The 25,240-nt window shown below is 50.7% G+C and overlaps 2 protein-coding genes across 2 annotated transcripts in view; both read left to right on the forward strand.

Annotated features, from left to right (window-relative positions):
• LOC122380220 (E3 ubiquitin-protein ligase MIB2-like) overlaps positions 1-14,429 on the forward strand; it is a 29,779-nt gene extending 15,350 nt beyond the window's left edge. Inside the window, exons 7-18 of the mRNA XM_043363204.1 lie at positions 390-602; positions 996-1,227; positions 1,495-1,628; positions 2,207-2,355; positions 2,805-2,961; positions 3,406-3,560; positions 5,782-5,974; positions 6,576-6,750; positions 7,618-7,780; positions 8,186-8,357; positions 8,781-8,922; positions 13,269-14,429. Coding sequence (XP_043219139.1) covers positions 390-602; positions 996-1,227; positions 1,495-1,628; positions 2,207-2,355; positions 2,805-2,961; positions 3,406-3,560; positions 5,782-5,974; positions 6,576-6,750; positions 7,618-7,780; positions 8,186-8,357; positions 8,781-8,922; positions 13,269-13,507 — 2,124 coding nt within the window. The 3' untranslated portion in view covers positions 13,508-14,429. The remainder of the gene's footprint in view (positions 1-389; positions 603-995; positions 1,228-1,494; positions 1,629-2,206; positions 2,356-2,804; positions 2,962-3,405; positions 3,561-5,781; positions 5,975-6,575; positions 6,751-7,617; positions 7,781-8,185; positions 8,358-8,780; positions 8,923-13,268) is intronic.
• A 4,412-nt stretch (positions 14,430-18,841) lies between these two features.
• On the forward strand, positions 18,842-23,989 carry LOC122380221. Its single transcript, XM_043363205.1, has 4 exons — positions 18,842-19,031; positions 21,379-21,487; positions 21,820-21,936; positions 22,217-23,989. The coding sequence occupies exons 1-4, from the start codon at positions 18,940-18,942 to the stop codon at positions 22,385-22,387; spliced, it is 489 nt and encodes a 162-aa protein (XP_043219140.1). The 5' UTR covers positions 18,842-18,939; the 3' UTR covers positions 22,388-23,989.
• Positions 23,990-25,240: the final 1,251 nt, after the last annotated feature.

The following is a 25,240-nucleotide window of genomic DNA, read 5'->3' on the forward strand; positions in this document are numbered from 1 at the left end:
CGGCTACGGTGGCTGAGGACCCGGTTGCTTTGTTTATCTTTTGGAGTTTTTGACTGATTATGGTGCTGTAGCGGTATTGAGAGAGTGTGGGCCTCGGCATGGTGTAACTCTAGTGGGGATTTTCGCCGTCCATTTGGTTTAGTATATTTTCAGCTTTGATTGGACGTTTCCCGTTGGCCGTATCGTTTCCCGACCCTTTCTCGCTTCACCATTCCTCGGCTCGTTCCCAAGTTACCGTTCCCCGTCCCGTGTTCCTAGTTGACCGTTTCCCGGACCCGACCCGTTCCAAGTCGACCGTTCCCAGCTGACCAGTCCGCCCACCCCCAGCTGATCAGTCCGCCCTCCCCACCCCCAGCTGAGGCTGACCAGTCCGCCCGCCCCGTCCCCAGTTTATCGGTCAGGTGGGCGTGGTGCACCGGATCACCGACCGCGGCGATATCAGGGTCCAGTACCCGAACGGTACCCGGTGGACCATCAACCCGGCGGCGCTGGTGCGCGTCAGCCCACTCACCGTCGGCGACACGGTGCGCGTGCTGGAGGACGCGTCGCGCGTCAAACTCCTTCAGAAGGGACACGGCGAGTGGATCGAGATGATGAGAATGGTGAGTGACGGGGACGGGAAGTGGGTGTAGTGGGAATGCGAAGGGGATAAAGAAAGGACAGAGTGGGCCCCTCTTGGGATAGGATATGGAGGCCGGGTATTGCAGGCTTTGATTTTGCTTGTGATTATGTGCATTGGGTATTGTTAAAGCTTCTGATCGTCCGAAAGATAATGGATTAACGAGTTTAACGGGAAATGGCAAGCCAAATGTTGAATGGTGAATCGGTTTGGTCGGTGTAATAGCTTTTGCCTCAAATGAATCGATAATGACATTTTGAGCTCCGTAGGAATAGACCATTTTCAGCTGCCCTTATTGCAGGTTTATCATCCATAATGCCCTGCTGTTTATCTTATCCCGTAATCCGTACTGACCAGAGCCCGCCTCCTTCGCCAGTGTCTGGGCAAGACGGGCCAGATCACCAAGATCTACGCGGACGGCGACCTGCGTGTGAGCATGAACGGGCAGACGTGGACCATCAACCCGCTGTGCGTGACCCCCGTCACCGGGGCTGCCTGCGCCGCCTCGGGGGCCGCGGCGGCGGGGGCGGGTCCGGCGGCGGCGGCCGGTGGCGCGGCAGCACCCGATAACAACTCACTGAGGGTCAGGGAGAGGGAGGAGCAGCCAGGTGAGCGAGGGGAAGTGAAGCATCATAATTTTGGTGTACTCGAGCAAAGAGTCTCGTAGGTAAATTATGATATTTTAGGGTTTTGTCGTCATGTTTGCTTGAAGAGCGAGGAAGTGGATATTTTGTATGCTGGTGTTGTCTGTGATGCATCTATGAGGCATCTATGAGACAAAAACAGCTTTCTTTCGAAATTGACGATCATTAAATTTAGCAGACAGCCTTGTGTCCATCACCCGTGACCACTAACCACGCCTGTGTGTGTTTCAGGCACACTGGTGTCGTTCATCAACAGTTTCCTGGAGCAGCACAAAGACACATCATTGGCCGACCGTCTGGTGCGGGACGCCGCCCAGGGGCGCACCGAGGCCGTCCGAGAGTGGCTGGAGAAACAGAGAGATAAGGTACTGACCGGGGAGAGGGGCTGGAGAAACAGAGGGATAAGGTACTGGCCGGGGAGGGAGGGACTGGGGAAACAGAGGGATAAGGTAACGGGCGGGGACGGGAGAGTGGCTGGAGAAACAGAGGGATAAGGTAACGGCCGGGGAGTGGGGGGGGGGGGGGGGCTGGGAAACAGAGATAAGGTAAGGGGCGGGATTAAGTGGAAATGGAGAAATGTGGCTAGAGAAACAGAGGGGCAATATACTGGTTGAGACAATGGACCGTTCTCCTATTTTTCGTATTGGGAGATGGGGCGAGAATGAGTGCGAAGCAAGAGGGATTGGATAGGTACATAGTTACTGATAAATTTGGGGGAGGGGAGAGAGTGGATGAAGAAGCGCGGACAAGATATGGATGTTGATGGGATGGGATGGGAATGGGAGGAGGAATGCTAGACCGAAGATACTGCAGTGACCTTCCCCCTTCCTCCCTCTAGCTGCCCCTCTGGTCACGCCTAGGCACTGACCGCCCCCTCCCTCCCCCTCTCACTTGCTTGGATGCCAGTCAGACACTGACCGCCCCCTCCCCTGCCGACCTGCAGGTGGACGCCAAGTCCAGCGGCCGCACGGCGCTCCAGCTGGCCTGCCACCAGGGCCACATGGACACGGTGCGGCTGCTGCTGCACGCGCAGGCCAGTGTGTCGGCCACTGATGACGACGGAGACACGCCGCTGCACTACTCGGCCTTTGGGTAGGTGGCGAGGGACGCAGTCGGGCAGAGAGGGAGTGGATGGGATGTGGGCTCTGGTCTGTCGGAGACTCATTTTTAGATGTGGTGCAGCTGACCAGTGTCGTTTCGCTGTGTCCGGTTTCTATAGCTTCTGTTGTGCTGTGCTACTATGTTGTTCTTTGCGATGGCAATTTCGTTATATCTTAGCTGTTGGGCTCAATATTTTTTATTCTTAACCGTTTGAGCTCTTGGATAATTCCGTATGACAATTCCAGTCTCGCCTTATCGCCTCCCGCCACTTCTGTACTTAGTTACCAGCTGGAGATCATAGACAGCCCCATCAGCGCGGCCACTCAGTTTTGCAGAGGCAGACACCTAACCCCTCCTGCCCCTCTCCCCACAGTAACCAGCCGGAGATTGTGGAACAATTTAGTCGTCGGCTAACCCCGCACCCCTGTCTGTACCCACAGTAACCAGCCGGAGATTATGGAGCTGCTGATCAGGAAGGGAGCGGACGTGAACGCCACTAACCGTGGCCAGTGCTCGGCGCTGCACGTCTCCGTCAACAAACAGCACGTGGGCTGTGTGCGCGTGCTCGTCAAGGCTAGCTGCAACCCCAACCTGCAGGTGTGTTGCAGGGGGTGATGCTGTAATCTGGTGATGCTGTAATTTTTCTCGGATTTAGTCTTCAGTGTATCAATATGGTAGGTAACTGAAAAGGATTATTTAAGATGGAATAACTATGTGTAAGAACTCTTTTACTCACAAAACATTAACTTGTGTTTTCGAAAAGCAAATTTTTTCAGTCTTGGTTAATACAAGGACACAATTAATTGATTGCGTTCCGTCGGTGGAAAATTGTTAGAGCGACCGAACGAAGGCCAGTGCTGAGTGATCGTCTTCCGTAGCCGCGTGGTATCTTATGGCTTTCTACGCCACCCTTGTGTGACCTATTGCCTCTGAGAGATGCGCCTATCGTGTACCGCCCCCGGCGCCCATTATTTGTGTATAACGTCCCCCCTCGTCCAGTCCGCACGCGTTCTGTGTTTGTGACGCCCTTCCCTTTTACAGGACATGTACGGGGACACAGCGCTGCACGACGCCATTGGGAAGGACAACCTGGAGATTATCGAACTGCTCGGAAACGTGCCCGCACTCGACTTCAAGATCAAGAACAAGCGAGGCTTCAACGTGCTTCACCATGCAGCGCTCAAAGGAAATAACTTGTGAGTGGACAGGGTGACTATCGCCCAAATAGCATTTGGGCGATTTCTTTTGATTTTATTTGCACGAAGTTACTTCCTATGACTCTTTTCAACGCAATTGCTGACCTATCATCTACCTGCTTAAAATAACGTTGATGTTGAGTCCTTCTGTCCGTTTGAAACATTGGCCAGCGTCAATAAGGCCAACCCTAGTAACTTATCAATTATCTATTAAATGGTGTCCAACAGTTGCTCGTTCAGCACATTCACCCGCCCTCCCTGGCCTGGGTGGTGTGCTGGGTCCTGCCGGTCCCGTGCCCTGAGCTGTCAGGCACCCCGCCAATCCTCCCCTGCCCTGGGTGGAGGGAGAGGGATGACGTCAGCTGACCCCCAGATCGGTCAGCTGACTGAGGGGGGAGGGCTCTCTTACTTCCTGCTACCGACTGGTGGGTGGGGGGGGGGATAACTGTGTACGTTCGGGGCTGGGGACGGACGTATGACTCCTTGAGGTGTGATCTGTATAACCATATTCACGCTTTGTGGCAGTAAGTCGCTTCCGGCCTGAGATACATGGCTGGCCCCGTCAGGTCGATGTGACGGCCGTGGCCGGTGTAATTTCGTCTGGGACGCGGTTTGTGTAGGTTCGTCGAGTTCTCATTGCGTGAATATAGTAAGGGGATGTTTGGTCAGAATCATATGACACTGCGTGACGTTGTTCACGATGCACACTTTGCAACACTCCAGGCATTCCATCAATACTTTACTTCATCTATGTATACTGGTGACACGATCTTTGATTTGCTTTGACGTGAACATCACCCGTTGCTTTGGTGCACACTTCACAGCATAAAATCTAGCCCCCAGTATGTCTTTGTCAGTCCGCTGTTTAAAGGCCGGCCCACACTGGACCTCGCATGCGGGTTGCGAGTTTTGGAGTTTTCGGGTTTCTTCAAAATCAAATAATACAATCTAAGCTGAGTGGCCCACACTACCATCTAACAAGCGAGTCTGCATGTTTTCAGCTTGCGAGTGAACTTGCATCGCATTCCAAAAGTTGATTTTGAGTCAACTTTCGATTTTCCTCGCTGCGAGTTCTGCGAGTTCTGCGAGGTTTACGGGTTTTTCGTTGGAGTCGAATTTTGGTTCGTTGCGTTGGTATTGCGACTATGTGTAATTTTCTGAAGATGTACCGACTTCACTGCATTCATGAAGTTACCATAAGGGAACAGTCTAATCACTCTATGAATTAGTATTATGCCCGCAAACTCGCAACCCTCAGGCGAGGTCCAGTGTGGGGCGGCCTTAACGCCCATCCGTCCAGGACTCGTGTCGCAATCATTCTGACTCAGCTGGCGGAGTAAACAGCGGCCATCTGTCCCATTCGGGCGGTGGGGCGGAGGCCAACCGTGGTCACCACTCGGCGTCGTCCAGCCTGTCCGAAAATATCGGCTGTTTTCATTATGTCACCCTCGGAAATACCGTCCCCGGTTTAGCTCGCGGGCAGCCGTGGCGCCCACACGGAGTGACATTTTAGGCTCAGGCCAGGAATGGTTGGACGCCATCAATGAGTGGATGGATTAAAATAGAACCGCTCGTACGGTTATCGGTTTAGTTGGCAAATCTTGGGTGGATGGTCTGCAATTTCCTACCGGAAGTGCAGTTTTGGTCGAACTTAATTCCTCGCCATGATGCGTCTAAAATCCACTACGTCTTATTCATAAAACCCGCTGCATGTTTACAGCTTTGTTTCCCGCGTAAGCGACGAGCTATTCACCTGCTTAGCGATTAAACTTCTAGTCCGGCGTTGTCTACTTGCCATGCTCGACCCTGGACGGACGATGCAGCGGCGGTCTTCTCATCATCGTAGTGTCACTCGAGGATGATCTGTTTCGCCGCAGGGGTGGTCCCATTTCACACCTTCCTGAGCGGACGAGAATCCTCTCGAGTCTTTGACCTGAGGGTGCCCCTTTGTTATTTTCTGACCCTGACCCAGCTGTGTGTTTTTCCTGCCCTTCAGCTTGGTAGAGAAGATGCCGGGCCGGTCGGTATTGGTCACCTGTTCTGACCCTGCGTGCTCATATCCCCACAGCGCTGTGGAGAAGCTACTGGGCCGGTCCCCTGACTCTGTGTAATGTGTATGTTCCCTGACTGTATTCTCTAATCCCTCAGCGCTGTGGAGAAGCTGCTGGGCCGGTTCCCTGACCCTGTGTATGTTCCTTGACTGTATTCTCCGCCCCCACAGCGCCGTGGAGAAGCTGCTGGGCCGGTCGCGGCAGGCGGCCGATATGAAGAAGGAGGACGGTTTCACGGCGCTGCACCTGGCCTGTCTGAACGGTCACAGCGCCGTGGTCGAGACGCTGGCCGTGCTGGGACAGTGCGACCTGGACGCCGTCAACAACCGGCGACAGACACCCCTACTCCTGGCCGTGTCGCAGGTGGGAACGGCCTCGGCTTTACCTCCGATCGTAGGTAGTCCAAACTTGCCCTTAGCTTCAGCCCAGCCTCAGCCCAAGATTCAATCCCTTGTTCAGCTCGGACTGGCCCCCCAGCTTCAGCCTCAGTTCCTTTACACTACCTTGGAGCTAGCCACCACGGCCCTGCCAGTCTCTGTCCTGGCCCCAGCTCCGACCTCAGTCACGGCTTTGCTCCGTCCTCAGCCCATTGCCCAGGCTTGGCCTCAGTCCAGGGTCCAGTATCGGCCTCAGTCCAGGCCTCAGCCAGTTCCTGGCCCCGACACCACCACGACCGGATGTCGGCGCTACTGTTGGTCCAGAGCCGGCCAGTGGCTAGGGGACGCTAGAGGGCAGTGTTTGTGGTGGAGCGAATATAAAGAAACACTTGCTGGTGGCTCAAAATGGGTCTCCAGTGACTTTTATCCATACAGCCAGATGCTAATCTCTTCGGTGTGCTAAGTAATTCGCTCTTACTCTGACCTGTGACTTGGTGTTTCCGTCTGTGTTTCTCAGTTGCACCTGGGTATTGTTGAGTTCCTGGTGAGTCTCGGAGTCTGTACTGACTTCTGTCTGTGTTTCTCAGTTACACCTGGGTATTGTCGAGTACCTGGTGAGTCGCGGCGCCTCAGTGCTGCTGGCGGATGAGGACGGCGACACCCCACTCCACCTGGCCTGTCTGAAGCTGGCGGCCTCCAGTGAGGTTCGGCCCGGCGAGGCGCCCCTCATCCACGGCATCAAGGCGCACCTGGCCTCGCAAGGTGAGCGACCCCACGGGACGCAGGGGGGAGACAGATGGACGGGTATGGGATACTGCTGAGGGCGAGATTTGAGACTGAACTTAGTGGGCACCTTTTTGAACAATAATGGAGACCAATGCGTGGTACTGTGGCTGGCTGTGTGCTAGGGCCGCCCCGAAACTTCAAAGAACTTTTGGTAAAATGTGGCAGGACGACAAGTGCTTAATGTTCTTAATGCCCTCAACCAAACAAGTCAACGGGCCCACACTGCTTCAGTAAAATTGTTGAATTCCACTGCCGTACTTATTCCGGAACAATGGCGTCCTCACTCGTCCGCCATTTCTCTCGGTCCCTCCCCACCCGACCAGTCCACCCTCTTTGTTTCCTCCTCGCCTTCCTCTCTCTCTCTCTCTCTCTCTCTCTCTCTCTCTCTCTCTCTCTCTCTCTCTCTCTCTCTCTCTCTCTCTCTCTCTCTCTCTCTCTCTCTCTCTCTCTCTCTCTCTCTCTCTCTCTCTCTTCTCTCTTCTCTCTTCTCTCTTCTCTCTTCTCTCTTCTCTCTTCTCTCTTCTCTCTTCTCTCTTCTCTCTTCTCTCTTCTCTCTTCTCTCTTCTCTCTTCTCTCTTCTCTCTTCTCTCTTCTCTCTTCTCTCTTCTCTCTTCTCTCTTCTCTCTTCTCTCTTCTCTCTTCTCTCTTCTCTCTTCTCTCTTCTCTCTTCTCTCTTCTCTCTTCTCTCTTCTCTCTTCTCTCTTCTCTCTTCTCTCTTCTCTCTCTCTCTCTCTCTCTCTCTCTCTCTCTCTCTCTCTCTCTCTCTCTCTCTCTCTCTCTCTCTCTCTCTCTCTCTCTCTCTCTGTCCCTGCTCTCGGTTACCGTCTGTCGATCTCCGTCTAGGAACGGAGGTGAGTCTGGTGCAGGCGCTGGCCTGCTACCTGGCCCAGGAGGGCGCGCCTCTGGACCATATCAACAGGAAGAACCGCACGCCCCTCGACCTGGCCGTCCGCGGCAGCGACAGAAAGTTCGCCGATCTGCTGCAGTGGTACTCCAAACAGCGGAGGTTAGTTGTGCTGTTGTCGCAGCTGGTCCCGTCGCTGATATAGCACGGTTTGGTGCATTTTGCCGCTGCTGCGTGTGTACTCTTTTAGGCGAGACTACCGGGGTGAAGTTCGGAGGCTTTACCTTTTATGTTTGAGATGTTGAGATGTTGCCAACGACACAATACGTTGGTTTGATCAGATACTGGTTGAACTGTGAGTAATTGGTTTATTGTGGAGAATGCTGTTTTGTGATAAACCATAGACCTCTGTATACGGTAAACAGAGGTCTAGGGGTCAACTCACCCATAATTGTTTGTCTGGGTATTTATTGTGACAGCTCTATTCAGAAACATTCAGGTAGCAACCGTGATGTCAGTTGCTCTTGCAATCATCTACTAACTCTTCTCCGCCTGTCCCGTCACCAGCCACTCGCTGGAGCTTCCATCGCTCTCCGATCTGGTGAAGAAGACGATGAAGCAGGCCTCGGGAGGCGCCTCTGGAGGCGAGCCCCAGTCACCGGACGCCCAGCCCAACTCCTCCGTGGCCGTGGGAGCGCTGGCAGACCACACCGCCAAACTCAAACTGGATAACGACGAGGTATGGGTGGCGGGTCCAAAGGCGGTTTGGAAGGTGTGAATGGCTAGGGGATGTCCTGTGAAGTAATTTCGGAACGCGGTTGTAGAGAGTTCTGCGTGTTACGCATTAGTATAGGTACGGCTAGCATGTTGGTATAAGATTGAGCGCAGGATGAGATTCAACTCTTCATTTTAAACACTCAGGACAAATGTAGGCTTTAGGCCCCATTTTGTGTCGACTAATCACTTAAGTCTGGAATCGATGTAGCGGTAGCAGGCACTGTGTACTGGCTCAGTTGCAACTTGTACTGCTTTAGCATCTGCTCGTGCCCCCAGGGTGGGATCGCGTACAGCGTACTCAGTTAGAAGCACTGTCCTCTCCCTGTGTTTGTCCGTGACTCGGACGGACCGCTGACACTCCCCGATACCTCTCCCACTACCCCAGGAGTCGTGTATTGTGTGCTGCGAGCTACCCGTCAGTGTGGAGTTCGAGCCCTGTGGCCATAGGATCACCTGCGATCACTGCTGCGTCAGGATGAAAAAGTGCCTCCGCTGCCAGGCGCAAATCGTCACCAAAAAGACCACAGGTGAGTGCCAGAGTAATCGGGGGCAGATGCTCTTGGGGATAGATTTGAGTCCTTCAACGCTACAGCCCAGCAAAGCTTGGGCTCTTCTCGCATTTTCTGCCTGAAATGCTGTGGAATTTCGTATAGAATATGTATTTGATGAAATGCTCTCCACCTGACTGAATCGCTGCAAATTGTGATAAAAATTTTACAGTACATCAGCTGCACCTGACGTTCTGTAAATCGCTGCAAATTGTGATTGAAATTTATAGTTTATTCGGTGCACCTGCCGAGTATCGCTAACATTTTGGATGAATACTCGTATTCTGCCACGTATCGTAATAGGTCTATCAAACTCCACATTGAACCCAGATGTGTATTTTCCCAGCAATATGACACTGGGATAATCCCTGACATCATTGGGGTCTGGCACGCCTGAGCTCATGGTGATCTCTGACAATATCAACAAATTCCGCTCTTCGCTCGGGTTTTTCATCTGATAATGGACTAATCGACCGTAAAGTAGCATCAATATTATTCAGCCTGTCCAGCATCCGCCCTGTGGATGTTTCGTCATTGTTATCAATACGTGAACGTGGTGAATTCCTGTTTAGGCAATATCCTGCAGCATCTCCCCCAAACGCGCTATGGGTCGTGGATAGCTCACTAGCTCAGTGACAAATAAAAGTCACAGTGTGGTCATCCATGAGGAGCCGTTCCCGGTCGCGGCTGCCCCCTGCCTAGCAGCTGCCACCACCCTCAGTCCCGCTCCAACGCCACACCGTGTGTCGGCCGGCCGGCCTGTATTTACGTCCAAATGGTGACGTCATCGGTTTGCGCCCGGCCGGCCGTCCGGCGGCAGGGACTGGGCTGTGTACAGCTCATCTGCCGGGCCGCCGGCCGGCCGGCCGGGTCCGTCGACACCGCCTTGTTTGGATGGTGCTGTGCCGTCCCCCGGCCATCCACATGCATCGGGACGCCGATCTATGCGAGCCGTGGCCGCGGGCCGGGTGCAAATCGACCCGCAGCGCGCAGTTATGGCACCGGTGAGCATCCTGTGGCCTAACGACGATGATAAGTGGCTCGGACCACCAAAAACAGCGCCCACGCGGACGGCGTGTGTACTGTGTATGCTGGAGTGGTCACTGGGGACGCCGCAGGGTTAGGGAAGGGCCAGTGCAGACTTCCCAAAATGGTATTCACTTTGGTATTCACCCCGTTTGGGCCTGACAATGCCAGTGCCTGCTGAAGTAAAGTAATGCTTTTTGAGCGAGTCCTGGAACCGACAATATTCCGTGAACATGAAAACCTGTTGAAATTTGGCATTCACTGTCTCCATTTTAGGGGAGTCGAGTTACAGTCAGTGCTATCAGTGCTCCTTTTCAAATGTCGCTTGGTGAATTTAGGGGCGTTGATGCTTCTCGGTTTAAGTTAACGTGTCGATAAGACTCTGAAAGGGATGAACGGTCTGATATTTTCAATGAAGCTCAGGGTAAAGTAGAGGCAAGATCGTTGTTCGAACGCGTCGCCGGACCACTGTCAGTCGATCAGATAGAACTGTTTCAACGTTGACTGCGCTCCAGTTCATTGTCTCCCGTCGTGTCGGCGGCCGGCGTTCATTGTCCCGTTTCAACAGACCATAAACACTGGCATTGTTCCGAGCGGGCTGCGTCACTCAGACGTATACATACATGACGTCGTCCTAGTCACACATTTGCTGTCTGGCATTACGGAAGGTGGCATGGCATAGCCTGACAACACTATTGCAGCTGGTAACGGCGTCGCACTGTCTGCTGTTCCTTCGGATCCGCATGGGTCCCACGGATCCGAAAATAGACTTAAATTGTATTGTGTATGTGTATGGTATCACAAAAACTGAAATGAATTCTTGCCATGAACCTTTGTCAGTCGTGGAGAAATGAATGACGAACTCACCCGAAATCGAGTATAACAAGCAACGCCCTGATAGTGCTCGTGTAGCCTAGCGCCATGAGTATAACAAGCAACGCCCTGATAGTGCTCGTGTAGCCTAGCGCCATTGTTATCCTCATCGCTAGCAAAAGACTGCTTTGTTATTTTCAAAGCAGCATATTTTGGTTTAGTTATATGTTAGGTGCTGTTTTTTTCTTTCATGTTAATCTGTTTTTATTGAACGGGGTGCTTGGATTATGTCGTACTTTTTCCGAACGAGGAAGTGTGTCAGATAGGCGAAGCTTACAGGAACTAGAACGATACATGCCAGTTTCCTGTTTCTGCAGATCCAGCAGAATCACCAAGGAAATGGTGATCCGATAATGTTTCCCGAATTGTTATTCACTGTTCGGCTTCGGTACGGATAACACGCTTGACCTCTGTTCAGTTTCGAGACTTATAAACATCCGTAAATTATTCAAACCAGCTGTCCCTGGGCATGATAAACTACCTTTCGTGTGTGCCACTTCAAATACAAAGGAGCTATCAGATTGTCGGAATGGTCGGCCCAATGCCCGCTCCTCTCCCAAAGTCCGCTCACCTGGCCCCATCTGATAGCCCTCGCGGCATTCTCTGCACGTTGAAACTGTCAGAGAACAAAGCGCTGAACTGGCCGTGTGTTCTGGGTCGACATTGCTCGGGATATTGACTGAAAAGCTCCCGGCGGGATTCTGTTACTGTTGTGCGCCGCGCCAATGGTTCCACTGCCAATAAAAGCAGTGAGGCGGTGCTCGCGAGGCCACAGATCACGGCGGTTTGGCGCGCCCGGCGCCCTGGTTAGCCGACGAGCTCGCTCCGTCAGGGACAGCCGCTACCGGGCCCGGGGCTGCGCGCACCTGTCATTGGACTCCGGCGCTACCAGATTCTGGCGAGCACTGTTTGCCAAGTATTTCTTTCATAGTGAAAATATGGATCATAATTGAGATGCTCTGTTCTCCAACCGTTCCGTCGTCTTGGACAATAGCTGCGTTTCTCCGGGCGCGCCCCTCTCGCTCCGAGCCTGGTTTGGTTCAGGTGGCCTTTGTTGGCCATTTCCGGGTGTACCATATACGGAGTGTGTTCTCTGGGCGTGTTCGGCGGCTGCGGGTGAGGCGGCGCCGCCCGGATCAGCCATCCGCCCACCGCCCGCCCGCCTTCACAGGTCTCCACCGCCCACCGCCGCCCCCGTGCCGGCTGGTTCCGTGCGCCGCTCCTGTGTCCCTCGCCGTCCAACCAACCCCGTCTGTTTGTCCGTCCGTCCGCCCCGCTATCGTCCACCCCGCTATCGTCCGCCCCGCTATCGTCCACCCAGCCGCCGGTGCGCCCGTCCGTCCGTGCGTCGGCGTCCGTTCAGATAGTCGATAGCCGAAACTCCCCGGCGAAAGCCCGCCCGACCGCTGCGCCGGCTATCGGCCCCGGGTCCGGGCCGCGAAACTCTGCTATGGTGGTGTGTGGCATGCCGCCGCTCGGGGCAGGACGGAGGCCGCCTGCCGTGACCCTCCGACAGCTGCACGCGCTCTGACGTCACCAGTTGACACAGACGCGCCGCAGCCGAGGGGCGTGGGTGACACATGTGTGACCTTGGCCGGCCCGCTACGTTGGGCGGCGCCGCGACTGTTATCAGTGGCAGTTTGCGCTGTCGGCCCAGTGCTGGACCGCCCTGGCGCAGAACAGACAGAACAAAGCCGGGTCTGGCTGTGGATGATGCTTTTTTTGTCCGCTCCGTTTTAGCGCTGCTTTTTGCGGGTGATCGACCGTGATAGTGGGCGATCGTGTTTGTGCGGGTAGCTGCGTCATATGACCGCGCGTTTGACCCCTGACCTTTGATTGCCCCGGGCGATTAGACTCGCGCCGACGAGGCTGATGCCCACACCTCCGTGGTCACTATGACGTCACGTAGCGTTGAACACCTGTGGCCTAAGCTCGACTACTCCAGCACTGCTGGGCAGTCTTTGTGTCTCCTACCCAGCTCGTCGTGTATCTTACACAAATCAGTACCTTCATCATTCACCATGAATGTGGCATCTGTGTGTTCTCTGACTGGCTATGAAAAGCCGCATCATATAGTGTGTCCCTTCGTTAACGTTCCTGTCTCAGTGTCTCATCCTCGCAGTGACATAGATCGAGGCGTCCAACTCCGCTGCCAACTCTCTATCGGTGGATCCATTACCGCCTTATTCCGGGCGTTTAATCGCTATTTCTCACTCTTTTTCTCTCACCATATATAAGTAATTAATCACCATCGACTCAGGTTCTGCGCGCTGAACTCGGCGCCTGACTGTCTCAACTGCCCCCAGTATTTGCGAGCCTCGTCCCCGCCGCTGCCGGTGGTTGGCTCGCCGAACTGCCCGTCAGTATTTGTTACTTGTTACTCTCGCCTCCCCGCCTGTGTCTGACCGTGGTTATTCTGCCCGCAGACGGGAAGGTGTTATCTGCGCGCGGCAAAGTGTTCTCGGTGCTCGGCACCGAGCGGCTGCGCTACCTCGAGACCAAGATCGCCGAGATCGAGGAAGTGCACGGCTGTTCCATCTGCATGGAGCGCCGGCGTAACGTCGTTTTCCTCTGCGGTCACGGCGCCTGCGCGGTCTGCGCCCACGCCCTGCAAAACTGCCACATGTGCCGCAAGCCCATCACTCAGAAGATCAACATCTACTAACGGTACATTGGCGGCGGGCACGGCGGGTGGCCGATCCGCGGGATGGGGGAGACATCCTGAAACCATGACGGCGAGCGCGGCCGTCGCGGTCGAGATCTGAGCCTGTGACGGCGTCTGTTGGGGACGGGGTGGGCCGGGCGGCGGGGCCCCGCCCCGCGGAGGTGGACGGACTGCGCCGGCAGCGGCTTATGACGTCAGAATGACGTCACTTCGCGCCGGGCGCCGAGTGCTGTGATTGTATACTCCGTGTATGTTTCTGCGTGCGTAGTATGTCGGTTTTACACGTGTGCCGTGCACTCAGCACGTGTGTCATCGGGACAAGGATGTCCTGGGTCAGCTGAACATAGTCCAAGGAACTGCTTTTGCTGTCCAGAAATAGCTGTATTAAGTACCCGGGTCATCGGGCCATACTCTGTCCTCTGCTCGGGTGCCACATGCAACGTACTCTGCTTTTGCTAGCACTGAGCTAATTCCGCCGCGCGAGCGCTGCCCCGCGGTTCGTGTGGGGCTCAGTTGGCTACTCAGCGCCCTCGCCTAATGCCGTCATTCAAACCTATGTACTCCGGTAAGCTTTACTCACCAAGTGCACAGCGTAGGTCTCTAATCGCAGATAGTCGCGTGGCTTCACCTTTCGAGGGCGCCTCATGTGCTTTTAACTAGAGGCTAGGAAATGAGGTCACGGGGCGAGCTTCAGAGTATTTTACTGTACTAGATGTGTAACTTTTGTATATGGCATTACGTTACAAATTTTTAAGACATTGTATTAATTATATTGTTTACGTTGTGTGGTGGAGTGTTTTTATTGCTTTGTCGTCCAAGCCTCGTGTGGTGAAGTGAATGTTCGTGTGTACACATTTCAACGTATGTGTGTGTTTCTACTGTGATTATACGCTTGGCTACTGAATATACGAGCATCTTTGAATATGACTTGTTTATCTTTAATTAGTTTTACTACTTGTCCAATAGTACTCTTTTGACACCGCCCGAGATTTTTGATGGACGTGTTTGTTGTTGACTTATTCGTTATTGCGTCTTGTCGCAATAAAAAAGCAGCCGACCGCCTTCTCTTGGTAGAAAAATGATCACATTTGTGCGTACTGTTTCAGTTATTGGCTTTTAATCTTTGACTCTGCATTTTTTGTTCTGGATCCTGCTGGATTTTTTGACAAAGTATGGTCCCTTAAGTGTTTTTTTTTTTGCCATGATATAAATATCGTTTGACCTCCGTAGGTCATAAGAACTTGACCCTTACGATGGTGTGTCCTCGACTGCATGTGTGCTTCTATATTGATGTCGATATCTGCCTTAGATCTCGCTCACAACTCTATTGGAGTCGAATGCATGTTTTCGGAAGATTTGCTAGGCCGTCTTGGCTCGTGAGAAGGGATCCACCTTCGCCATTTGCCATAATCACGCGTCCACATGAGGACGTGCACCGCTGGGACACTGCACCGTCTAATCTTATCAAATGTGCTGAGCATGAAGCCTGTAAAACTGGTCCCTTATTATCTCTGAACGTTTGAAAGGTGTGGTCGATATTCGCACTTGGCAGCATCACTCTTGCAGCTCTTGTAATCGTTACCATGCTTATCGAGCTCACGTTTTGTGGCCCGAATTCCCATTCAGTTTTTGTGGGTTATGTCATTATGGCCGATGGCGTGCGATTTTCGTGGCCGCCGTATGGGTGTGGGCCGGCGATAAGTGTGAGAGCAGAGGAATCGCCCAGACATCGGCGGTGGCCCGCGGTTCTCGCTGATCTTTGGGAGGGGAGAAACGGGCTGGTTTCTTGAATGTCCCGTTTGAATATTCCTGGATTAGGAGTTGATTGCAAGAATGTCCGGTCGCCAGTTATGGTAACATCAGTGATTTTCCGATAAGGGTGGGCAATGGTATGCTTTAACCGCAGCAAGTTGGAATTAGGGTTGAATTCCGCTGACTAGTGACTTTAACCCTCGCCCGTATAGGGGGGGGGGGGGTCGAACGGACCCCCCCCCATGGTTTTTCGCGAATAACTCGCGTAAAAAGCGGCCGATCGCAACGAAACTTTCAGTACCCTCGCGTTGATCAATTTTACACCCACCCTGAAAATTTCATGACCCTGACCCCAATGACCTTTGACCTGTGACCTACTTTTCGAGACCATGTTTGGCCGGAATCGCGATTCGGCGTATGTCGGCTCGCATTAGCCGCGCGTTTGCAGTCTTTTCGTGGTTTCAAGCGTTCAAACATGTGATATGATGTTGCCCCCATGCATTAGGGTGGGTGTCAAGGTCATCTGAAGGTCAGGTCAGGTCATTGACCTTTGGTGACCTCGGTTCACTTTTTCGAGTTTTACATGTTTCTAGGCCAGTTTTTTTAGCTGAATTCGAATTTAGTAACCATATGAACGTTTACGAAGTAGTTTTGGTACCTTCGTAACATGTTACGAAGCTGTCAGAGGCGGTTGACACCTACTAGGAATACCCGGCAGGACCCCTACTGGTTGACCTGACCTGACCTGACCCGACCTGGACTAAATGCATAAAGACATCATCTGTGATCAAAACTAACATGATATTCGTGATCGGCGCCCCGAAAACCCCCATAGCAGCCACACTTTACGACGTTTTAACAGGTCCCGATTTTCCCGACTTTTGGGTCATTGACCTGACCTGCAAGGTCAACCAATGACCTAGGACCTTAAAATTAGGTATCATCGGCTTCCTCTCGTGACGGGCAACACGCTCGTTTTTTCCGCGAAGCTCTAGCTCGATCAGGGGCGAAACGGCAAGGGGGGGTCCAACGGACCCCCCCCCCCCCTTATACGTTCGCGGCTGGAAAAACACCAATACGGGCGAGGGTTAAACCACTCGCCGGAAAATTTTAAGTCGTTAATCATTCACAAAATATATCAGACCTAAGATCAGCCATATCAACTCCTTTTACAGATCTTGGAACCGTAAAGCACTATTTCTGGATCGTGTTTTATTCTTACATACTTTGTTTCAAGTCCACAAACGACAAAACAGTGTAATTCAAATATTTACATCTATATTTCGCAGACGTTTCAACGACAAGGCGTCTTCGTCAGTGCAAATGAAATGAAACAGTACCTATGTTTAATTAATTAGCATATTCGATAGCATATTCAATAGGATATTCGACAAATATTCGATAAATTACTATTCGTATTCGTTCAATCGTTCACATGAAAATGACACAGGATACATTTACCCACAGAAACTTAAGACTTACCAACATTCTTACATACACATTATTTGATCGGCTAATTATGTGTATTGTGTAGGTAGGTATTTCTATCTACTCACACGGCCGTCGTAACCACCGTGCTGGCCATGCACTGTCGCCCGCGCGTCCTAATCGCCCGGGATATAGATATATGCCACGTATATGTTGCAGGCACTTTAGAAAATCAGTCATTTTGTAAAATGCCTAGGCATTTTACAAAAAGACGGCTGTTTGAAAAATGACTGAACGCAACCAGGCTTTTTTCAAAATGGCTAGCCATTTTACAAAATGACTAGGCATTTTGCAAAATGCCTGACCAGTATGGAACGTAGATCCCACTACAGATACTATGGCCAACAGTTTTTGGACGTCTTCCTATACCCTATAGGTACGTGTTCAGCCTGTAGCTGATCGATTTGAAGCTCTGTGATGACGACAATGCTGAGTAACGACCAGGTTGAGTTGCAGACTCGGCTGTGGCATAAAGCATTGTTTAGTTAACGCTGTAAAAACTCCCAAGTACATCAACGCCGTTCATGTTCTGCCTGAAACTAGACCTAACAAAACCAGCCGGAGACCGGCCCTAGTCAATAGGCAGGCCCGGTTGATGTACAATTACATGTAAACGAATGAGTGTAGTCTTTGTTTGATTGTGTCTTTGTTTGACAGCTTTGAGTACCTACTTGCATGGTCCCAGTTAAAAATATCAAGCTCCACATCGGGAGAATCATCACTCATCAGGTCGCTTGGCGTAGGACGAGAGCGTTGGTTTCAGAAGACACTAACGCCTAAGTGTGTGGGATCGAATCCTCGCGACCTCTAATGGTTTTACAGATACAGGCCGGCATAGGGCCAGTCGTTTGTTGACGCTCCAGATCGATCATTTTAAATCCAGCAGCGTCGCTGACGTGGGGGTTGGAAATGTCGCGGGCCTGCACTTCTCAAAATAGAGAGAGGTAGATATGGACTTCCCACTGCTGGACTCCTCTGGTCATAATGCTGGACTCCTCGGTCCACCTACACGCTACCAAAACGTATATAATTAGGTACTCGTATCTACAACACGCTGCTCAGTCATTTTGTAAAATGGCTAGGTATTTTGTAAAATGCCTAGGCATTTTGCAAAATGACTGGAGAGTCAGTCATTTTGTAAAATGCCTAGGCTTTTTGCAAAAAGCCTGGAAAATCAGGCATTTTGCAAAATGCCTAGGCATTTTACAAAATGACTGATTTTCTAAAGTGCCTGCAACATATATACCAACCGCTCGATCTGCTGACCATCAGTAATCCCGGCTGACCATAACGGACCTGAATCGGACTCAGACCGGCTCGAGGCCCAGTTTGCCAGAGGTGATCTCTCACTGGATATAACCAGTATCGCACATCTACAGCGCTTAGCAACGGACACAGGCGGATCCAGGTGGTACTTCTGGGGCAGATCTACGTCAAAATTATCCATCCTTTTCTATACACTGGCGATAATCTAAGCTAAAAATAATGTCTCGCAGGAGAAAAGTGTGTCGCACTTTACCCTAAATCCGCCTATGGCAGCCAGTATGGAACAAGCGGTCTCTTAGACGCTACCGTGATGGAACAGGCAGCTTACTTCCCACACCGGTTCGAAGGCCGACAGTGCGGGGTAAACCGGACAAGTGACAACGGTCATTCTGTCGCGGACAGAACACGAGCAAGCTGGATCATCACGCCGATCCTCGAGACTGTAATGCTCGTTCGGGATGAGTCTCGTCGTTTCGCTGTAGCTGTTTTGTTGGCACCTCCAATACTCGGTAGACGGCAACGTTTCAGCCCAAGGCCCTCTATGTTCCAGCCGATCGATATGGATGGAACCACTGAATCGGTTGAACGGACGTCGACAGACCCCCCTTTAGAGAAGGTATTCATGGGATCACCAAGATCTTAGCTGGGAATTCCAGATAAAATAAGAGTAAGCCTTCGGTGTTTTGGTGGCAGAGTTCATTCACGAAATGGTGTAGGTACCTATGTAATCGCACGTATCCGCGGGTCACGGGTAATACATTGCACTTTGGATTCTGATTCACTCGACTATGACCTCAGACTTTGGAGCGTCACAGTCAGCTGCGCTATGATAACAGTGTCTCCGCAGCGCAGCTGAGCTCCGCAGTCGCCCTGATCTCTGTCACCGCGCGGTGGTCGGTGCCTTCCTCCGATACAGAGCGTTCATCATGCTGTTCTCTGTGCTGTTGGCGGTCTGTGTGTCGGCAGTTTCCGGAGCCTGGTTCGACTATCCTCTGCACGCCTCCTGCCATGCTGACTGGTGAGTGCGCGGTACGTGGTAGCGAGGGCACCAGGGAATGCCCCGGTATATAACTTGCGCCGGGGGAGGGGACGTTTTGACACCACTCGGTAGGGGAGAGTGGGGTAAGATGCCCAGGGTGGGAAAGACCCCCTCTAGCGGCGAAACAAAGAATCGGACCTGGAAATTAATGTTCTTAGCGTAAAGCGGAAGCCTGCCTTGTTAACTGCACACAAATTTGCGAGGCTCAGTTGGGCAACGGCTGGCTGATGATTGCATGTTTTTTATTTGCTGCTTTCAAAAATATTTTGGTGTCAAAACATTGTAAATATCAAATTGAAGGTAAATAATTTTTGCTTCCCTTGCTATAGTCGTGATACATTAGCATGCGTGTACTGTGTCCCAAACAGTTTGTTTCAGGGTGTAGTTTTATGGCTAACAAATTGTACTGATTTAATGTTACTTCGGTACCTTGGGGTAAGATGCCCCATGTCCTGATGGGGAAAGACGCCCCCCTAAATCCGTAGGCTGTCCTTCAAACAGCCCGTCAAATCATTTATTACGTACTTGTGACGTAGACAAAAGCCGGTCTGGGACTATTGGGAGTCCAGTAGGGTCGGGTGCTCCCCATGCCGGTCTCTCGGCCCACATAGCGACTTCTTGGGCGGCATCTGACTCTGAGAGCCCTCACGACGACCTCTGTGGGCCCCATTATTGGCTCCAGGGCCCCTCACGACATCCTTTGAGGGCTCCCACGTTGGCCCCATGGGCCGCGTTGGCATCGGAGGTCCCCACGATGGGCTCGAGGGCCCTCAAGCATCATGAAGACCTATGAGAGCCCCACAGTGGTCTCCTAACGCCACCACGGAGGCTTGTTTGGCCGCGCTGGACTATGATGGCCCTAACGATGACCTCTGAAGCCCCTTACGACTACTTTTGAGGGCCCTTATGATGACGTTTGGTGTCTACTGCAGGCTCGAATGGACTACTGATTCGTTCAGGCGATTCACGTGCCCATTTATGTCACTTGTAGTGCAGGGGGCATCTTTCCCAACGTCAGGGGGCGTCTTTCCCACCCTGTGGGGCAAGATTCCCCCTTTCACTTCTTCAGGAAAATGCTTAATAGCAAAAAAAGTTATAATATTTCGGGCACGAAAGTGTGATATATTTGGAGAAAAATGATGTCGGCTTCCGTTGAAACTTCAAGTTTTTGCTTTCCCATCGTCATTTTCGAATAATATATGACATAGCAAAACCCTGGGCATCTTTCCCCACTCTCCCCTACATCTCTGCTCATTGAAAATCAATTTTAATTGGCTAAGATGACCTAAAATAAAACGACTATATTATATTATAAGTCATATAACATTTCGTGACCTCTAAAAAGAAGTGACTATGTTCGTCGTAGCTGTACTAATTGAGCGATACTGTTTAATTTTCAACGAATGGTGATGGTAAGGAATGACTTAACCCTATTAGTGGCAGGGGGATTGTTTTTATCCACCCCTCAGGTTTTTCGGGAATATCTCCGAAACCGCTGAAGCTACGATGCTGAAATTTTCTGACTTTTCCTAAAACTAAATTGGGCACATTCCCTGAAAATTTCAAGTTCATAACTTTACCAGGGGCGGCTCCAGAGCACTGGGAATTGGGGGTCCTATTCGTGAAGCGAGTCATTTGGGCGAAGATCACGATGCTGCACCAGTTTTACGAACAGTGAATGAAAGGTATCATGTGATAACATATACAAAGTTATTGTGCATCCTCTTTTGACACGTTTTTGCTATAATAGGCGGATCCAGGCGTCCAAAAAGGGGGGTTATTTTTTACCTCCCAACATAGGTGCCCTGACACCGCCTATGCATGACCAATACAATTTTAGTCGTTCTCTCACAAGAAAATTGTAACATAACAAGACCATTGCCACCCTTTTTAGAAACAGTACCAACAAAAACCTTATTAACTACACTTTTTGTGTACCCCCAATCTCAATGATCTGTATCCGCCTATGATTTTTGAAAATGCATATTTTTAGGATCCATGTGAATTCCTGGTTCATTCTCTATCGATCGGCAAAAGTTGCGTTAAGATTGGTTCAGAAACCTGGCCGTGATAAACGTCTAAAATGTATGTGCAATTTTCCCGTTTTTACCCCTTCTACCCCCCTATTGACATTCTTTAATTTTATTTTTTTTAGAAATGTAGATCTCGTTGAGCCAAATCGAATGCCGTTTGAATTTTGAAAATCGGCCGGTTAGATCTCGAGATATCAAGGGGGGTCGTAAACATCCCCCCTGCCACTAATATGGGGTAGCCAGGAGCCTGCCACTAATAGGGTTAAATCGTTTCCCACCGTGTCCTGCCCTAGGACGGTCGGCATGTCCTGTGTGGACGCACAGAGGGCCATCGTCGAGCAGATGAAGTCCTGGGCCGGCCCCGAGGGCTGCCAGTCGGGCGGACAGAAGTGTCTGTACAAGGTGAGGACTGAGCTATTTTCAGTCTTAGGTTTCGATGTATTTAATTCTATATGTACCTATATTTTGAGTCATCAATTCTGCTTCAACCTCGACATCTAAGTAGGCATGACTGTGACAACTAACGGTTTATGATTGCTGTGGAATTTTTATTTATAGGTATAGCTTATTCATGCTTTTATTGTTCGAAATGAAATGCGAGATCTAAGATGCACTGCCAGCTCCACATTTTTGTCCACTCCGCTCGTCTCTGATCGTCAACATATCCTATCAAGGCATTTCGAAAGCTGTCCTCCCCAGTCTGGAATGATCCGTCGTGTTTTTCTCGTTACCAGTATCTCTCCACGGAGGATGGCGTGGTGAAGGGCACCCACACCACGCCTGTGTCGCACTACGTCGACGACCTGGAGTTCACCTTCGACGATGCCGATGACGGCTCTTGCACTGTCCACGTGAGTAACCCTAAAAAGTGTATTTTTATCTTAATATTTTTCGCTGCATGTTGGATTTGATTAAAAAGCAGATTATTATGCACCAGAACATTTTATTGCTAACATTTACCTAAATATATATTTTCTTTTTACTTAATTCAGCACATATTTCAACATCTCACTCTCTGGTTTCCTGGCTCTTCTTTCCATTGAGTCACTGACTAACACATGCCATTCAGTAAATAAACGTCTTTATAAGCTCGATCGTAATCCTCCCGACCGTCGTCACCTTGCCTCACAGGGCTTCTCGACATCGGAGACGTTCTACGCTGTGCTGGACATGTCGACCAACTACTGCAACCTGAGGAACCTGCTGGCCGGCTCCGGGCTGGACCGATCGAACGGCTTCTCAGAGAGGACCAGCAACTCGATCTGCACCCAGCGCTCCTCGGCCAACTGCGACGTCTACTAGAGCGGCTAAACCGACAGAGGACGTTCAGAGAATGATGCTAACCGTGTGAAAAGTAGCAACTGGAAAATGGAGTAAATAGTGTATGTAACCACGGGTGGAGAATGTTTGAAAAAGTTACCCCGGCCGGCGACCGAAAGTCAGAAAGACGATGATGGTCAAATATTTGTCAACGGTTATCAACAAACCCCTATTCTGTGGCATAGAATAATGGATGTCTGCCGTTTGTACGTTTTTAGGGAAAACTGCTGCACGCAGGTGCGGAAGATTTCGTAATTGTAACTACAATTTTGCAACACTCCTTAAAATTTCGGACGCATGTCACCTAGTGATAGGTCAGGTCATCAGGTCAAATTTGCTGGATGGTCGTGCTAAAAATGCCATCATGCCCTTTGGCCTTTGCAAAGCTTATTCCGTGGAAGTTGCAACCTTCCCACACAAAACAAAATGTCAAATATGACCGTTTTGACCCTCTTATTGATCTGAGCTCGCACCTGAAATATTATTCGCGACCGAGACTTAAACGAGTAATCGAATGTTTTGATTGCAGTGTTTAAGCTCCGTTATGTTCATGAAGTGTGAGAAAAGTTGTCGGAGAACGCTAAAATCAGAAAAATTTGTCTTTTGATGTTCTATGGTGATTTTATAATTGAGCTTGCCTAAAACATGACCAGATTTCTCTGATCACGTTTGTCGCTCTTTCAAACGTCGTTCCGCTTCTCGCCTCGTAGCCCAGTAGCCGAGTTAAAAGAAGCGTGAAAAGCCCACCTCTCGAGTCTCGACTCAACGTGTTACGATAAGGCCATCACCCTGGCGCGGGTTAAGTTGGGGGAGCCTTGAGCCCCAGCAGTTCGCCCTTCTATCTCACTGATATTACCCTCGTCCTCGTCCTGTCTTGTGATGTTATTACAGTGCCATCTTACGATAACGGCCCTTAAATATGATTTACTTCTGTTTGATGAAACATGTCGGGCTCCGCGATGAAAAGACTTAAAAACATAGAAGCTCCAAAATGAAAATAAAGTACATTTTCAAGAACTTTTCAAGGTAGATAAGAATAATGAGAGACGCTTTTATAGATGGCAGTTTTTTCGTATGGAGACAGCTTTTAGGATTTACAAAAGTGGAAAAAGTTACCCCGGCCGCGCCGGGGTCGGCTGAAAGTTACCCCGGCCACGGCCGGGGTTGCCGGGGCAGGTTCTCCACCCATGTATGTAACGATATCAAACACACTTTTATAATAAGAAGGGTTTTTACGGTGAATGCCGTTACATTATGGACACCTGCAATGGTAAGATTCTCTGGATGAGCTGCGGCACTGCATAATCAAAGACTGTGCGAAGCTGTCATGGGATTGTTCTGTGCTATGGCTGTGGGTGTAAGATGAGTCAGCGCAAGGCGCATGCACCTATACTTGGCACTTGCCCTTGTCCTAAATGGCTCCATCACTTGTGACTGTCATACCAATGAAGCCAGCTTACAGGTGCTATTGTGTCTAAATTTGTGTCGAGATGTGGCGAAAAAAATTTGCATCGCATCGCTACAAGATATACCGTGATCGTTATATGTGTCATAATAAAGCGAAAATAAACAGCGAAAACTAAATCAGACTATCACCCCAGCCTTCTGCATCGAATAAATACTTAGACAGCTGTAAATTAATTGACATTTTAATTCACAGCCTTTCGCTTTCATACATTAGATAAACTTATTTCCATGTATCGCATTTGGAAACAAAAAGTTTTGCGGTAATAGTAATAAGCAAAACATGTTGGGGAATATATCCGACTGCTTTATGAAAATAACATATTTTACTATAAAATGTTCCCGCATTGTGGTTTTCTTCAAATTTTAATTGCACGTCAATTTTCATTTCTTAAAAAACTTTAATAATAAAAACTACCATCCATTTGCGCTATGGAATCAGACCGCTGTAGGTAACGGGGGCTGCAGCATCCCGTAAAACAGCGCCGGGTGCCCAGAGTAGGTGCCGAGGCAGCCATAACACCCGTCTCCCTCCAGCTCCAGCGAGGAGCGGCCCGGGCGCGCTGCGGCGGCCGACAGGCTGGGGCGGCGCCGGGCGGCCAGGCGAGCTATTTTGGACGGCCCACCCTGTATACCTTGGAGCAGACGGCCGTTTCGACGCGTCCCGTCGCCGTCAGACACGGACTGGAGTCGATACCGACGAGCCGGCTTTGAACGAGGCCGCGCCGGGATTCTGTAGACGTATTGGTTGAGGATGCCACGCGGAAACAATTATACCGCTGTAGATGCGATCCGTGGTGACTGGTGTATGGATCTCTGACAAGGGCTCTGACGCATGCAGTATCTGGTCTGGTCCGCTTCTGTCCTCTGTATCAAAGGTGTGCGAGAGAGAGAGAGAGAGAGAGAGAGAGAGAGAGAGAGAGAGAGAGAGAGAGAGAGAGAGGGAGAGGGAGAAAGAGAGAGAGAGAGAGAGAGAGAGAGAGAGAGAGAGAGAGAGAGAGAGAGAGAGAGAGAGAGAGAGAGAGAGAGAGAGAGAGAGAGAGAGAGAGAGAGAGAGAGAGAGAGAGAGAGAGAGAGAGAGAGAGAGAAAGAAAGAAAGAAAGAAAGAAAGAAAGAAAGAAAGAAAGAAAGAAAGAAAGAAAGAAAGAAAGAAAGAAAGAAAGAACGAAAGAAAGAAAGAACGAAAGAAAAGAGAAACAGGTACAGGTGCAGATAAAGATAATATTAATGACAGAGGGAGAGAAGGAAGGATAGAGTAAGCAGGCGTATTCTGATCATCCAAGCTGACGCTGTTCCTCTTATAACTGCATGCAGGTATGTATAGTTCCCGGTTGAAATATTCGATCGGAAAGTTCACCACGTGCAGGCGCA

This window comes from Amphibalanus amphitrite, unplaced genomic scaffold, assembly GCF_019059575.1.
Source record: "Amphibalanus amphitrite isolate SeventyFive unplaced genomic scaffold, NRLGWU_Aamphi_draft 000093F_arrow, whole genome shotgun sequence".
Classification (NCBI taxonomy): Eukaryota; Metazoa; Arthropoda; class Thecostraca; order Balanomorpha; family Balanidae; genus Amphibalanus; species Amphibalanus amphitrite.